Below are 14,770 nucleotides of genomic sequence, written 5' to 3'. Positions count from 1 at the left end.
CACGTTGTTTGTATTGTTCATTGTGAGATCCATCCAATGGTTTTTTTCACCAGAAGTTTTAGCGCTGCACTTTTACCTTCATTACCATTATTGAAATTGTCTGCTGTGTTAGCTGCTGTGTTTTATTTTAGGGTGTTGCACGGTTTTATATTTGTACTTTAACATAGAGCCATGGCCAAAAGTTTTGAGAATGACATAAATATTAATTTTCACAAAATCTGCTGCTCCAGTGTTTTTAGATCCTTTTTGTCAGATGTTACTATAGTATACTGAAGTATAATTACAAGCATTTCATAAGTGTCAAAGGCTTTTATTGACAATTACATTAAAGCAAAGCTCCACCCAAAAGGGGAAGCTCCGCTTGTTTCCCCCCCCCCCCCCCCCCCCCCCCCCCCCGCTGCCTCATTTGGCATCTTTCGGAGGAGGGAGCAGGTACCTGGTTTTTGACAGGTACCCATCCCCTGTAAGTTCCCTGTAAGTTCAGCCTCCCTCCTCCTTCCCTCGCCGCCGAGCCATTCACAAAATGCAGCGTGCTTCGCGCAATGCGCAGTAGGGAACTGGCTGTGAAGCCTCAAGGCTTCACTGCCGGTTTCCCTTACAAGCAATGGCGGCGGCGGCGGCAGCACCCGAAAGCCAAATTAAAAATCGGCTGGGGTGCTGACATTGCAGGATCTCTGGAAAGGTTAAGTATCTGAATGTTAAAAGTCAACAGCTACAGTATATGTAGCTGCTGCTTTTAATTTTTTGGTGGGGGGGCTGGGGCTCTTCTTTATGCAAAGAGTCAATATTTGCAGTGTTGACCCTTCTTTAAGACCGCTGCAATTTGCCCTAGCATGCTGTCAGTCAACGTCTGGGTTACATCCTGAGTGTCTCAGAATTTGTGGAGGTTTTTTTGTTCACCCGCCTCTTGAAGATTGACCACAAGTTCTCAATGGGATTAAGCTCTGTGGAGTTTTTTGGCCATGGACCCAAAATTTCAAAGTTTTGTTCCCCAAGCCACTTGGTTTTCACTCTTGTCTTAAGGGAAGTGGCTCCATCATGCTGGAAAAGGCATTGTCCGTCACCAAACTGTTCTTGGATGGTTGGGAGAAGTTGCTCTCAGAGGATGTTTTTGTACCATTCTTTATTCATGGCTGTGTTCTTAGGCAAAAGTGTGAGTGAACCCACTCCCTTGGCTGAGCAGGAACTCCACACATGAATAGTCTTAGGATGCTTTACTGTTGGCATGACACAGGACTGATGGTAGCGCTCACCTTTTCTTCTCCAGACAAGGTTTTTTTCCAGATGCCTCAAACAATCGGAAAGGGGATTCATCAGAGGAGATTACTTTACCCCAGTCCTCAGCAGTCCAATCCCTGTACCTTCATCAGAATGTCAGTCTGTCCCTGATGTTTTTCCTGGAGAGAAGTGGCTTCTTTGCTACCCTTCTTGACACCAGGCCATCCCCCAAAAGTCTTTGCCTCACTGTGTGTGCAAATGCACTCACACCTACCTGTTGCCATTCCTGAGCAAGCTCTGCACTGGTGGTGCCTCAATCCCACAGCTGAATCAACTGTAGGAGAGGGTCCTGGCGCTTGCTGGACTTTCTTGGACACCCTGATGCCTTCTTCACAACGATTGAACCTCTCTCCTTGAAGTTCTTGATGGTCCAATAAATCGTTGATTTAGGTGCAATCTTAGTAGCAGCAATATCTTTGCCTGTGAATCCCTTTTTTTAAAAGCAAAGATGACTGCACGTGTTTCCTTGCAGGTAACCGTTATTAACAGATGAAGAACAATGATTTCACGCACCACCTTCCTTTTTAACCACGCGCCTACCAGCCGTCGTCATTATACGGCAGCAGGTCAGCTCTCCTGCGTGAATCGCCATAGCTGTACGGCGGCTCGCGCAGTGACGGGCACGCGCCACCGCTGGCTCGCTCCCGCGGGTCAAGCAGACTCGATGTCTGCCGGCGACCCGCGATTGCCTAGTACAGAGGCAGAACGGGGATCTGCCAGTGTAAACAAGCGGATCCCCTTTCTGCCAGATGACATATCAGAGATCCTCTGTTCTCAGTGATACTGTGATGTCTGTCATGTCCCAGTGAGCCCATCCCCCCTATAGCTAGAACACACCTAGGGAATGCACTTAACCCCTTGATCGCCCCCTAGTGTTAACCTCTTCCCTGCCAGTGTCATTTTTACATTGATAAGTGTTACCAAAATGCACTGATCAATGTAATAATGTCACTGGTCCCCAAAAAGTGTCATTTGGGGTCAGATTTGTCCGCCGCAATGTCGCAGCTCGGCTAAAAATCGCAGATCGCCGCCATTACCAGTAAAAACAATTTAAAAAAAAAGTCCCTAAATCTATCCCATAGTTTGTAGACGTGATAACTTTTGCGCAAACCAATTAATATACGCCTATTGCGTTTTTTTTTTTTTTTTTAAACCAAAAATATGTAGAATAATATATATTTTGGATATGTATTATAGCAAAAAGTAAAAAAAAAACTTTTTTCAAAATTTTTGCTCATTTTTTATAGTGCAAAAAATAAAACCCGCAGAGGTGATCAAATACCACCAAAAGAAAGCTCTATTTGTGGGGAAAAAAGGACATCAATTTTATTTGGGTACAGCGTCGCACGACCACGCACTTGTCAGTTAAAACAACGCAAAAAATGACCTGGTCATTAAGGGGTCAAATCCTTCCGGTCCTTGAGTAGTTAAGCACGGGTTCACACTGTAGCAAACACAGACATCGCATGTGATTCGCACACGCACTGCGGTACTGATCACATACGATGTCTGTGCAATGCGATTTCAGCCACACAGTTGTATGGCTGAACTCGCATTGGATTGGCGCAAAAAAGATGCAGGTACTTTTTTTTTTTTTTTTTTTCCCCGCACTGGAATCGGATTGCATAGGTGTTCCCACCCATGCGATCTGATTCCTGTCTGAATCCACAGTTCGCACTGAGATCTGTGAACTGATCTGGGGGTGTCATTAACGCATTGACACCTGCATCGGTTTGCAGAGGGCAGTGTGAACTGCCTGCAGGAAAGATGCAGGAACCAGCGCTGGAATCGTGCTTGTTCCTGCATCGCTACAGTGTGAACCCAGGCTAAAGCTTCCAGTCTGTTATTTTAACTCAATCAGCATTACAGAGTGATTTCCAGCCTTGTCCTCGTTAACACTGACACCTGTGTTAAGGAGAGAATCACTAACACGATATCAGCTGGTCCTTTTGTGGCATGGCTGAAATGCAGTGGAAATGTTTATTTTAGAGATTAGGTTCATTTTCATGGCAAAGAGGGACTTTGCTATTGCAATTCATCTGATGACTCTTCATAACATTCTGAAGTATATGTAAATTGCCATCATAAAAACGGAGGCAGCAGACTTTGTGAAAATTAATATTTGTGTCATTCTCAAAACTTTTGGCCACGGCTGTACACAGAACAATGGTAGACAAAACTTTTGGGAAAGATTAGAGTATGTAATTTTGTAATTTAAGTAATTGGAGGTTTATGGGCTATGTCACCCTTCTGTTTTGGTACTTGATAAGTTATCTTTCACAATCATCAATGTGAACTATGCTCACATATTTCATTCAGCTCAGTGAGAGCTGATGGCTTTGTCATCTTTCACCTGTGTTCCATTCAGCATCAGTGCTGCTTGTCTGAATAGATTAAAAGCTGATGTATCAGACAGTGCGGTGTGTTATGTTGACAATGTCTGTTAAAACATGAATATGCGCATACGTGGGTACAATACTCTTTTCTCACTCTTCTAATAGTGTTTCAAGCAATCCAATATACTGTTCATCAGAAATAATGGCCTTTTATCAGTTGATAGTAGGAGCAGTAGGTAGGTTTTGTGCGACTCAGAGCTAGATTTCATTTCTTCCCAGTAGACTACTTCTGACGTGCCCCATGGACACAGATTTGTGTTAAAACATTTTTTTTTTTAAAACATTTAGCCAATATGAATATTTTAATAGATAACAAATTGCAATAAAATGATGAAACAAAGGATTGCCAACAACACCCACTAAAGTTTTGTCTCCCTAGGCCACAGCCCCGTAGGCTTTTTCAAAAATCTGGGCTTGGCAAAGCTGACTTATTAACACTTGCTACTATTCATTTCTCTAATAGGTTTAAGTTAAGCAAAGCTTTGAAATCCTTGTGCAGTCTCTGTACTTTGCAACAAATATCCTGATCTCCTATAATATGAATTGCAGGAAATGTGACAAGCAGTACATCCGTTACCCAGATGGCCAGTGGTCCTAGTGGCATTAGCCTGGGTTCTTTCAGTCGCCTAGATGGGATGCACCAGCGGTCATACTCTGTGTCTAGTGCCGACCAGTGGAGTGAAGGTGCTGTCCTAGCAAACTCCGCCATCAGTAGTGGTAAGTACTTTGTACAAGCTAATATTTACAGAGTATATCATGATTTTACTGTAGGCAAGATCAGGAGAATTTTATATTATAATACCTTAGGAAGACATTTTACTTTCATTCATGAATATCATATACCCCTATTGTACACAAACACACACATATGGAAAGCAAGGTCAATAAATGAGCGCGTTTGGAGTGGAGGTACTTGACTGGCCTGCACAGTCCTGACCTCAACCTGATAGAACACCTTTGGGATGAATTAGTGCAGAGACTGCGAGCCAGGTCTTCTCGTCCAACATTAGGGCCTGACCTCACAAATACGCTTCTGGAAGAATGGTCAGACATTTCCATAGACACACACCTTCCCAGAAGAGTTGAAGCTGTTATGACTGCAAAGAGTGGGCCAACTCAATATTGAACCTTACCGACGAAGACTCGGATGCCGTTAAAGTTCATGTGCATGTAAAAAGGCAGGTGTCCCAATACATTTGTCACTATAGTGTATATCTGTGCCCACACATAAAGACAGGATTCCCCTCAGATGGTTTGGGGAGCAGAGGGACACTTGGCACCCAAAAACGATCACATGATAAGTTTTGATGAGTTAAATAAAACAAATTAATTTGCATAGGATTCACAACTATGCGAATTAGATATGCATTTCCCCGCATCTAATTCGTATAGCAGGAAAATGTGACTGGCTCCCTATGGAGCCCCCGGGGCAGCTGCGGAGCGCACGGCACAAAAAGAATGTGCGTCTTTGGCTCCGTTTCAGGGCCGAATTCAGGCATAGAATCAGCCCTGATTCGTCCTTGAAACGGGGAACAGGAACGCACAGCGCTCCTGTGCGATCCGCAGCCTGTTATAGTGTGAACCCGGCCTGATCATGGTATTCAGATGTTCGTTGGTTTAATGGGCTGATCTGCTTCAGTTAGCCTAGGTTAATGTTTCCCAAGCTCTGGTAACTTACCAGTATCACAACCTTTAAAAAGTCCTCTTTCTACTCTTTTCTGTTAAAAATGACCACATATACCAGCGGCACTCTGATCCTCTACCAAAATTCACTTTTCATGCTGCCTCACATGTACATGTATCCCCATTCCAACAATCCACCCTATGCCAGAGTCAATGTACATAAAGTATTTATTTTTTCAGCAGTGAAGATTTATAACATTGTTTGGGTGACAACGGTATATAAAAAGTGGCTTTTTTACTGATATTTTCTAATTCTTCCTGTTAAGTTCCTAAAAAGGATAGTTAGGCTGTTCATTACTCCTTAAACCATGCTGACCACCTCCATTAGGACAGAGGCCCAACATCATCTCTAAACTGGCCAAAGGTCAGTATTGGCAGGTGCCGATGATTAAATGAACACTTCCCCTTATAATACCAGCCCCTGCAATGGTATCTTGTACAAAAATATTCTCTACAGCCACGTTCTGTCAATTGAAGATTTTGTGCACATTTCACACTTTGAAAAAACTGTTCTAAAGTGTTTTAAACTGTTATCATACTGGCCATTGTCTGCAAAACCTGCACCTGGTTTTGCTAAGAATGTACTAAATGGAAAGTGGTTCCAATAAATAAGACCCGCTGATACATACTCAATGACCAGTCATGATTGGATTGACTAAACTTTGCAATTCACTTAGATGGTACTGCTGAGCTTTAAAGATGAAGGCTGCAGTCCAGATCCAGCCCTGATTATAGGTATCCGTTAATACAGAATATATAGCAGTACAACGAACATTCAGGGGGAAAACTGCCGTTGATTCTATTCAAGGCAGAGAATGACAGATGTTTCGGAGATGATTATATCTTTACATATTGTATGTATGAATAATTTGCCCTCTTCCGCTATTGTTCCCTTTAAATATCTGGCATTGAGGTTGTTAGTAGAATATAGCGACATTCAGTTGTAATTTGCAAAGATAGTCTGGTTCCGGAGCAAAGATTTATTCGGGAATTCAGGTGATGCAGACAGCAGAGGTAGGAACGTGGCCGTAACCCCATTGAAGTGACTGTCGGGGACGAGGCTTTAAGCTTCTTCCAAGAGAAAGGCACTAGAAAGAGAAAGATTCCTCCGAGTGACAATCTTGTGACGGGGGAAACGGAACAGAGGGAAAGCGAGAAGAGAGATGTCTTCAGAGGCGCAAGAAATAATAACAAGGATTCGTGCAGCCAAAAAAAGACAGCCATACGTTCAAGGGAGGGGGGAGGGTTTGAAGATGTCTCCTGTGAGAGACGCTATTTGTGAGCATTGTCACAGAGGAACAATACAGTCTGCAGAGAGCCCAGAAAACGGCTGTATGTGTTTTTATTCATCTAGATCAGGAACCTTTAAAGGAACGGTAACCTTCTCTCCTGTTAATTCTACAACAGTGAGCTCAGGAAAGAATTAGGGGTCTCTGTATTGGGGCTTTATATGGGGAGCATACCTCCTTTTACAGAATTCAGCTAGTAACAGCATGTCCATGTAGGTTTTTAAATGATAGGTTTCAAGGTGACATTGAAACTTGAAGACACACTTATGCTTCTCTTATTCTTTTTATTATTGATCCATCTTGAAATTATACCAGGTTGAAGTCTCTGATGGAACCTGAACTTTCCAGCTTGTCATAGGGCAAAATATGACTAGCATTCCTTGTTAGGGACGTGAATACTAGGCCTCAAGATTGCATGTATCTGAAAGAGGAACTGTTCTTGGTGCTCTTACTATTAATCAGTCCCTTTATTCTTCTATACTGCACAGCAAATACGAAAAGAGAATTTGGTTGCTAAGGACAATAAGAATGGGTTCTTTCAAAGTGGACTTCTCACAAATTCTCACTCTTCACATAAATCAGGGCTCATCAGAATTACCAAATCACATGTATTTCTTTCCTTACAATTACCTCTTTCTTACTACTATTAAAAAAACTCTGTTCCTTGTCCTAATTCATGTGCATAAATTAAATGAACACCTGCTACCAAGAGTATTGTGGGTGTTTCACACCATTAAAGGAGAAATACAACCAAAGCTCGTTTGGCTGTACTTCTCTTGTGGATCATAGAAGTGCAGATCGATCTGCACTCTGGTGACCCGTTTTGAGCAGACAGCAGGGGGGGTGAAGCCTTCTGTCAGCTGACATCACAGAGCCAGTCCAGGCTTAGGAAGGATCGCGACCATATGGTCGGGATTCACCCACATGCCTGGACTGGCACCCAGCTCGGCCTCTCAGCAAGCCACTGAGAGCCTGAGCCGGCTGCTCCCACCCCACCACAGCCCAGCGCTCCAGTGAGCAGGAGTAGTGGGGCAGAGCGGAGAACTGTGACTGATAGTCACCAGCTCTCTGCTCAGGGAGCAGTGAGAACAGAGTGAGTAACGGTGTTTGAACGCTCGGTTCTCAATGTTAGAGCTGGGGACCAATGCTACATCCACCTGGGTAAGTAAGATTAAAAAAAAATCCCATACATCTCTTTTAACGAGTTTAGAGTTTTTCAGTTGAACAAACCTTGTCTAGTAGACTTGATGTAAGATAATAAAATCAGCAAGGCAGCACCACTAAACAAGAAACAGATCAAACATGGCTGGCCCATGCTTATATTTTCAAACTACACACTGCAAACAATTCTGGTTTGACAGACATCTTTTACAGTTTCCTGTCACTTTAAATAGCTAGTTTGGACCAAGCTGTCAAACAAACTATTTCCTTCACTGAGTGCTTCAGTGTCTCTAAGCATTATTTAAACTGCATGTAGCTTAAGGCTATGTACAGTACACATTGCTGGGTTCTGGTTGTAAGACATCCCATCTCACACGTGGAACAATGCAGAATCTTATACAGTATCTCACAAAAGTTAGTACACCCCTCACATTTTTGTAAATATTTTATTATATCTTTTCATGTGACAACACTAAGAAATTGAGAAAAAATAGAACTGGAAAATGGACTTTATAGGCACCACTGATAAAAGATATATATTTTATTAAACACACTACACAAATATAAAAACAGGATTTAAAAAAACAGTAATTGAGAAAACACACAATAGTTGAATATATGTTTCCAAGACAGCCATCTACATTGGAGGTGTACTGGTGGCAACCCCAAGCATTGTCATGATGGCTAATTACAAAGTATGAATTACATGAAGCTCAATGTGCTTAGCTTTTTCTTAACATTGAAGAAATTGCACTTTGCTACAATGTAAAGTAGTGAGTGTACAGCTTGTATACCATTGTAAATTTGCTGTTCCCTCTAAATAACGCAACACACAGCCATTAATGTCTAAACTACTGGCAACAAAAGTGAGTACACCCCTAAGTGAAAATGTCTAAATTGGGCCCAAAGTGTCAATATTTTGTGTGACCACCATTATTTTCAAGCACTGCCTTAACCCTCTTGGGCCTGGAGTTCACCAGAGCTTCACAGGTTGCCACTGGAGTTCTCTTCCACTCCTCCATGACGATATCATGGAGCTGGTGGATGTTAGAGACCTTGCACTCCTCCACCTTCCGTTTGAGGATGCCCCACAGATGCTCAATAGGGTTTAGGTCTGGAGACGTGCTTGGCCAGTCCATCACCTTTACCCTCAGCTTCTTTAGCAAAGCAGTGGTCGTCTTGGAGGTGTGTTTGGGGTCTTTATCATGTTGGAATACTGCCCTGTGGCCCAGTCGCCGAAGGGAGGGGATCATGCTCTGCTTCAGTATGTCACAGTACATGTTGGCATTCATGGTTCCCTCAATGAACTGTAGCTCCCCAGTGCTGGCAGCACTTATGCAGCCCCAGACCATGACACTCCCACCACCATGCTTGACTGTAGGCAAGACACACTTGTCTTTGGACTCCTCATCTGGTTGCTGCCACATACGATTGACACCATCTGAACCAAATAGTTTATCTTTGTCTCATCAGACCACAGGACATGTTTCCAGTAATCCATGTCCTTAGTCTGCTTGTCTTCAGCAAACTGTTTTTGGGCTTTCTTGTGCATTATCTTTAGAAGAGGCTTCCTTCTGGGACGACACCCATGCAGACCAATGTGATGCAGTGTGCGGCGTATGGTCTGAGCACTGACAGGCTGATCCCCCACCCCTTCAACCTCTGCAGAAATGCTGGTAGCATTCATACACCTATTTCCCAAAGACAACCTCTGGAAATGACGCCGAGCATGTGCACTCAACTTCTTTGGTCAAACATGGTGAAGCCTGTTCTGAGTGGAACCTGTCTTGCTAAACCGCTGTATGGTCTTGGCCACCGTGCTGCAGCTCAGTTTCAAGTTCTTGGCAATCTTCTATTAGCCTAGGCCATCTTTATGTAAGCAGCCTTTCTTTTTTCAGATTCTCAGAGAGTTCTTTGCCATGAGGTGCCATGTTGAACTTCCAGTGACCAGTATGAGAGAGTGAGAGCAATAACACCAAATTACATCTGCTCCCCATTCACACCTGAGACCTTGTAATGCTAATGAGTCACATGACACCGGGGCGGAAAAATGGCTAATTGGTCCCAATTTGAACATTTTCACTTAGGGGTGTACTCGCCTTTGTTGCCAGCAGTTTAGACAATAATGTGTGTGTGTTGAGTTATATTGAGGGGACAGCAAATTTACACTGTTATACAAGCTGTACACTCGCTACTTTACAATGTAGCAAAGTGTAATTTCTTCAGTGTTGTCACATGAAAAGATATAATAAAATATTTACAAAAATGTGAGGGGTGTACTCTTGTGAGATACTGTATATAATTAGTGAAAGAATATATAAACCATAAATTTAAATCTAAACTTTTTATCAAAATAATGATTGCCCCCGACGGAGCAAAACGTTTACCCCCATCAGGTACCTACCCTCACTAAATTTTACTTGCCCACGCAGGTTATTCTCCCTGGTGGGTTATACAAAAGACTAAGCTAAATGCCCCAAGTACTTAAATCTGCAGTCAGGTGACCTGCCTCGAATCTGTACTCAGACTGAGTGGGTTCTTCTTTGGATGCCCATATTGCTGCCTGGTGACACGGACACTTCCCATTCATGGTCTATTACCTGGTCCTAACAGGTTCTTAAAGACTCCAGTGTCAGTGAGATGATGTCATGGCAACAGGCCAGAAAAAGACGGTTGGCAGTGGGCCCAGACTGCAGAGTTGTATATCTGGTTTTTAGTTCTTTATTTTGGAAGAAGCCCAGTGGAGAGTCTTAATACAATGGGTAAATAAACAATAGCTTTGGAAGGGTTTAAAAAAAAAAAAAAACAGGCTTTGAATGGGCAAAAGTGCAGCTGGGTGGCAGGCAACACATTTTGCCTGATCAGAAAAAAGAGGAGGGTTGAAACTGCGCATAGGTGAAAATATGTGGACAAAAAGAATTATACAAAGCTGCGAATTCCTATATGTAACACAAACACAATATAAGCAATTCAGAAAAATTGGAACCGCGCTAGTGAGAAAACTGGTGTCCATACAGGTACCAATCTAACCATCATTTAAGTGAAAACCAAGTAAGGTGTATAAAACAAATATGTTGTACAAATCACCAAAATATAACTTTATACAAATAAGTAAACCAACAAAGGTGCATTCTTCATGTGCAACCGTGCAAAGAATAAAAAAGCAAGTCCATGGAAAAGCAACAAGATAAATCACCCAGGTGTTTGTTAGAGTGTAATTGGGGTCTTGCTGGATACGGACAAGGTGTTAGGTCCACCACCACAAATAGAGAGACTGGCCGCTTACCAGAGACTCATGACCCCCCACTACAGAGGGTCAGAGTGAGCTGTTAAGACTGATTGCTCCAGATTGCCACCAAAGGACTGAACATTACCACTACAACTGAACATCAGGGGTCTTGATATAGGATGGGTTGATTCACAGTAGCGGGACGTCAAACTCTCAGCAGAGTGGATGACTTTGTAAGCTCCCCAGTCAATGCTGTATGGTTTGCCTCAACTCCTCTGTCACTTTAGCGGGACAGCTTGGCCCTGGCTGGTCTGTTTTCCTCTTTGGGGGCTTCTTAATCTGTTGGACGAACGTTTCAATGTTTTCTTATAAACAGCACTGTATCTTCTGGACGGCCTCCCAGGTGCATATAAAGTGAGGAGAGCTGTACGGGTGGGCGGGGTCTGCAATCTAATGCAGACCCCGCCCACCCGTACAGCTCGCCTCACTTTAAATGCACCTGTGCTGTTTATAAGAAAACATTGAAACGTTCGTCCAACAGATTAAGAATCTGTTGGACGAACGTTTCAATGTTTTCTTATAAACAGCACTGTATCTTCTGGACGGCCTCCCAGGTGCATATAAAGTGAGGAGAGCTGTACGGGTGGGCGGGGTCTGCAATCTAATGCAGACCCCGCCCACCCGTACAGCTCGCCTCACTTTAAATGCACCTGTGCTGTTTATAAGAAAACATTGAAACGTTCGTCCAACAGATTAAGAAGCCTCCAAAGAGGAAAACAGACCAGCCAGGGCCAATCTGTCCCGCTAAAGTGACAGAGGAGTTGCGGCAAACCATACAGCATTGACTGGGGAGCTTACAAAGTCATCCACTCTGCTGAGAGTTTGACGTCCCGCTACTGTGAATCAACCCATCCTATATCAAGACCCCTGATGTTCCGTTGTAGTGCTAATGTTCGGTCCTTTGGTGGCGATCTGGAGCAATCAGTCTTAACAGCTTACTCTGACCCTCTGTAGTGGGGGGTCATGAGTCTCTGGTAAGCGGCCAGTCTCTCTATTTGTGGTGGTGGACCTAACACCTTGTCCGTATCCAGCAAGACCCTAATTACACTCTAACAAACACCTGGGTGATTCATCTTGTTGTTTTTCCATGGACTTACTTTTTTATTCTTTGCACGGTTGCACATGAAGAATGCACCTTTGTTGGTTTACTTATTTGTATAAAGTTATATTTTGGTGATTTGTACAACATATTTGTTTTATACACCTTACTTGGTTTTCACTTAAATGATGGTCCTGTATGGACACCAGTTTTCTCACTAGCACGGTTCCAATTTTTCTGAATTGCTTACATTGCTTATTGCTTATTTTGCCTGAAGATGGGCTTTGAAGACTTGTCTTACATTTGGGTATTACATATTTTGCTAAACCTTTCTAGAGATTATGCAATAGAAATACATATCTAATATCTATAATAAAAGTGCAATGTTGTAGCATCGTATACAGAAAAATGACATAAGCAAGCATTACCCCAGAGCATTAGGTGACAGCGTTAACAATTAAGTAAATGTTCAATGTAAAATACCAGCTAGAAAAATATAGATGTTATTTTAATCTAACTTAGAGTATTAGCAATTAGTATACAATAATATAACTAAAAATGAGTGAAGAATAAATAGTTTTAAAATGCCCCCCCCCCCCTAATATTTACCTCCTCACCATGGCCATCCAGCGATGTGCACAAATGCCTCTATGCTCCGGGTCCCTCCTTCCTTATTGGCTGAGACAGCAGCAGCCATTGGCTCCCGCTGCTGTCAGTCACAGCCAGTGAGCCCATAAGAAGAGAGAGGGGACGGGGCCAAGCCTTGGCTCCGTGTCTGAATGGACTCTCAGAGCAGCGGCTGTGCGGGAACTTTGCAGGAGGGTGGAGCCAGGAGCGTTAGCGGGGGAACAGAGAAGAAGAGGATCGTGGCTGCTCTGTGCAGAACCATTGCACAGAGCAGGTAAGTATAACATGTTTGTTGTTTTTTTTTTTTTTTAAACTTGACTTTAATATCACTTTAAAGAATTCCATCTTTTTTTTTTTACTTTTCTATCTCCTGTGGGACAAAGTACATGTAGCACTTTGTCCCATGTTGCTAGGTGCTTTCTAAGTCTAGTTATCTGGTTTAACCCCATGTCCCTCTCTCCTCCTGCCACGGCTGATCCGACAACAACTTTGAAGGAAACGGCTGATTCAGCTTGTCTTGGCTCTGACCGCTTTCCACAGACAAGCGATAGCAAGAAGAATTCAATGGCTGACAACCCCTCCCCCATCCTCTCCCCATCTAATGATCAACATCTGTTGAACAGGGTTGTTGGAAAATATTTCTTATTCAGTGGCTAAAGACACTGATCAGTGTATTCTGACAGAGTGTTCCAATGTCAGAATACAGTGTCTCGGGGATGATTACTCTATCTATCTCCATTGTTGGCTGAATGGAAAAATAAAGTCCATCTCTGCCTTCCATTTTTTGATTTTAGAAAGCAGCCACAGCCTGAGTAAAAAAGCTTCTCCCTGCCAGCAAATGCAGAAAAGGACCTTGCTTTCCATGTTGAAACAGTGATGTCTCTTCAGAAGTTCAACACTTCCCCTGCTGAGTCAGTAGTTCATTCTCCCTACTGATTGGAAATCTCTGACTCAGCAGGGTGCATGTTGGAACTTGCACCGAGACCACTGCTTCCACAGAGAGCTGAGCTGCTTCTGTGCAGCTTGCTGGTAGGAGATAGGATGTATTACAAAGACTGTGTCTGCTTTTTAAAGAAAATGAACTGTACCTTTTGTTTTGATGCACCTGGAATGTATTTAGCTGATATAAAGTGGGTGTGAAGGCTGAAGGTTTTTTACCTTCATGCATTCTATGCATGAAGGTAAAAAGCTTTCCTTGTGCTGCTCCCTTCACAGCCCCACCTAATACTTACCTGAGCCCCCTCTCGTTCCAGCGATGTGCACGGGAGCCTCAGCTTTCCTGGGTCTCTCTCTCCTCATTGGCTAAGACAGCAGATGGAGCCATTGGCTCCCACTGTTGTCAATAAAAGCCAATGATGAGAGAGCGGGGGAGGGGGGTGTTGGGCAGGGCCGAGCCGTGGCTCTTTGTGTCTTATGGATGCATAGATCATGGCTCGGGCACCAGCTGTGGACCTGAGAAGAAGAGGTTCGAGGCTGCTCTGTGCAAAACCATTACACAGAGCAGGTAAGTATAACATGTATGTTTGTTTTTGTTTTTTTTTAAACCAGCCTTTTAAAGTGGGAGTAAACGCTCTTGGTTGATTTTTGCCTATAACAAGGCTTGCCTATAAGTACAGTAAATATCTCCTAAACATGCACCCTTTATGAGATATTTAGTTGCAAAGCTGCCGATGACGTCACTGGCGCATGCGCTCTGAAGAAACGGCATACTTGTGCTGTTCCTTCAGAGTCATGAGCTGCCAACAGCGGCTCCAGCGGGCATGCGTGACATCGCGGCTTGTTGAATCTAATGACCGGAGCCTGCCAACCCAGAAGGAAGACTGGGTACAGATAGAAGCCATGTCAGCAGTGACAGCGTGCCACTGGATGGCTTTGTTTTATGCTAAGTATCACATATTAGCACATTATAACTGCCTTGCAGGTTTTTTTTTTATGTGGTTTACTACAGCTTTAATATGTTAAACTGAAAGTTTAGTTGGGCTTAATTTTTTTTTCTCTTGCCCCCATA

At 43.3% G+C, this 14,770-nt stretch overlaps 1 protein-coding gene across 7 annotated transcripts in view; it reads left to right on the top strand.

The window, feature by feature from the left end:
- Nucleotides 1-14,770, top strand: part of AGAP1 (ArfGAP with GTPase domain, ankyrin repeat and PH domain 1) — a 593,970-nt gene that overhangs the window by 479,530 nt on the left and 99,670 nt on the right. For all 7 annotated transcript variants that reach the window (XM_073633654.1, XM_073633653.1, XM_073633655.1 and 4 more), the window contains one exon: nt 4,224-4,391. In XM_073633654.1, the coding sequence (XP_073489755.1) occupies nt 4,224-4,391 (168 nt within the window). The remainder of the gene's footprint in view (nt 1-4,223; nt 4,392-14,770) is intronic.

Source organism: Aquarana catesbeiana, linkage group LG06, assembly GCF_042186555.1.
Source record: "Aquarana catesbeiana isolate 2022-GZ linkage group LG06, ASM4218655v1, whole genome shotgun sequence".
In the NCBI taxonomy this organism is placed as follows: Eukaryota; Metazoa; Chordata; class Amphibia; order Anura; family Ranidae; genus Aquarana; species Aquarana catesbeiana.
This window is presented reverse-complemented; position numbering and strand designations above follow the sequence as displayed.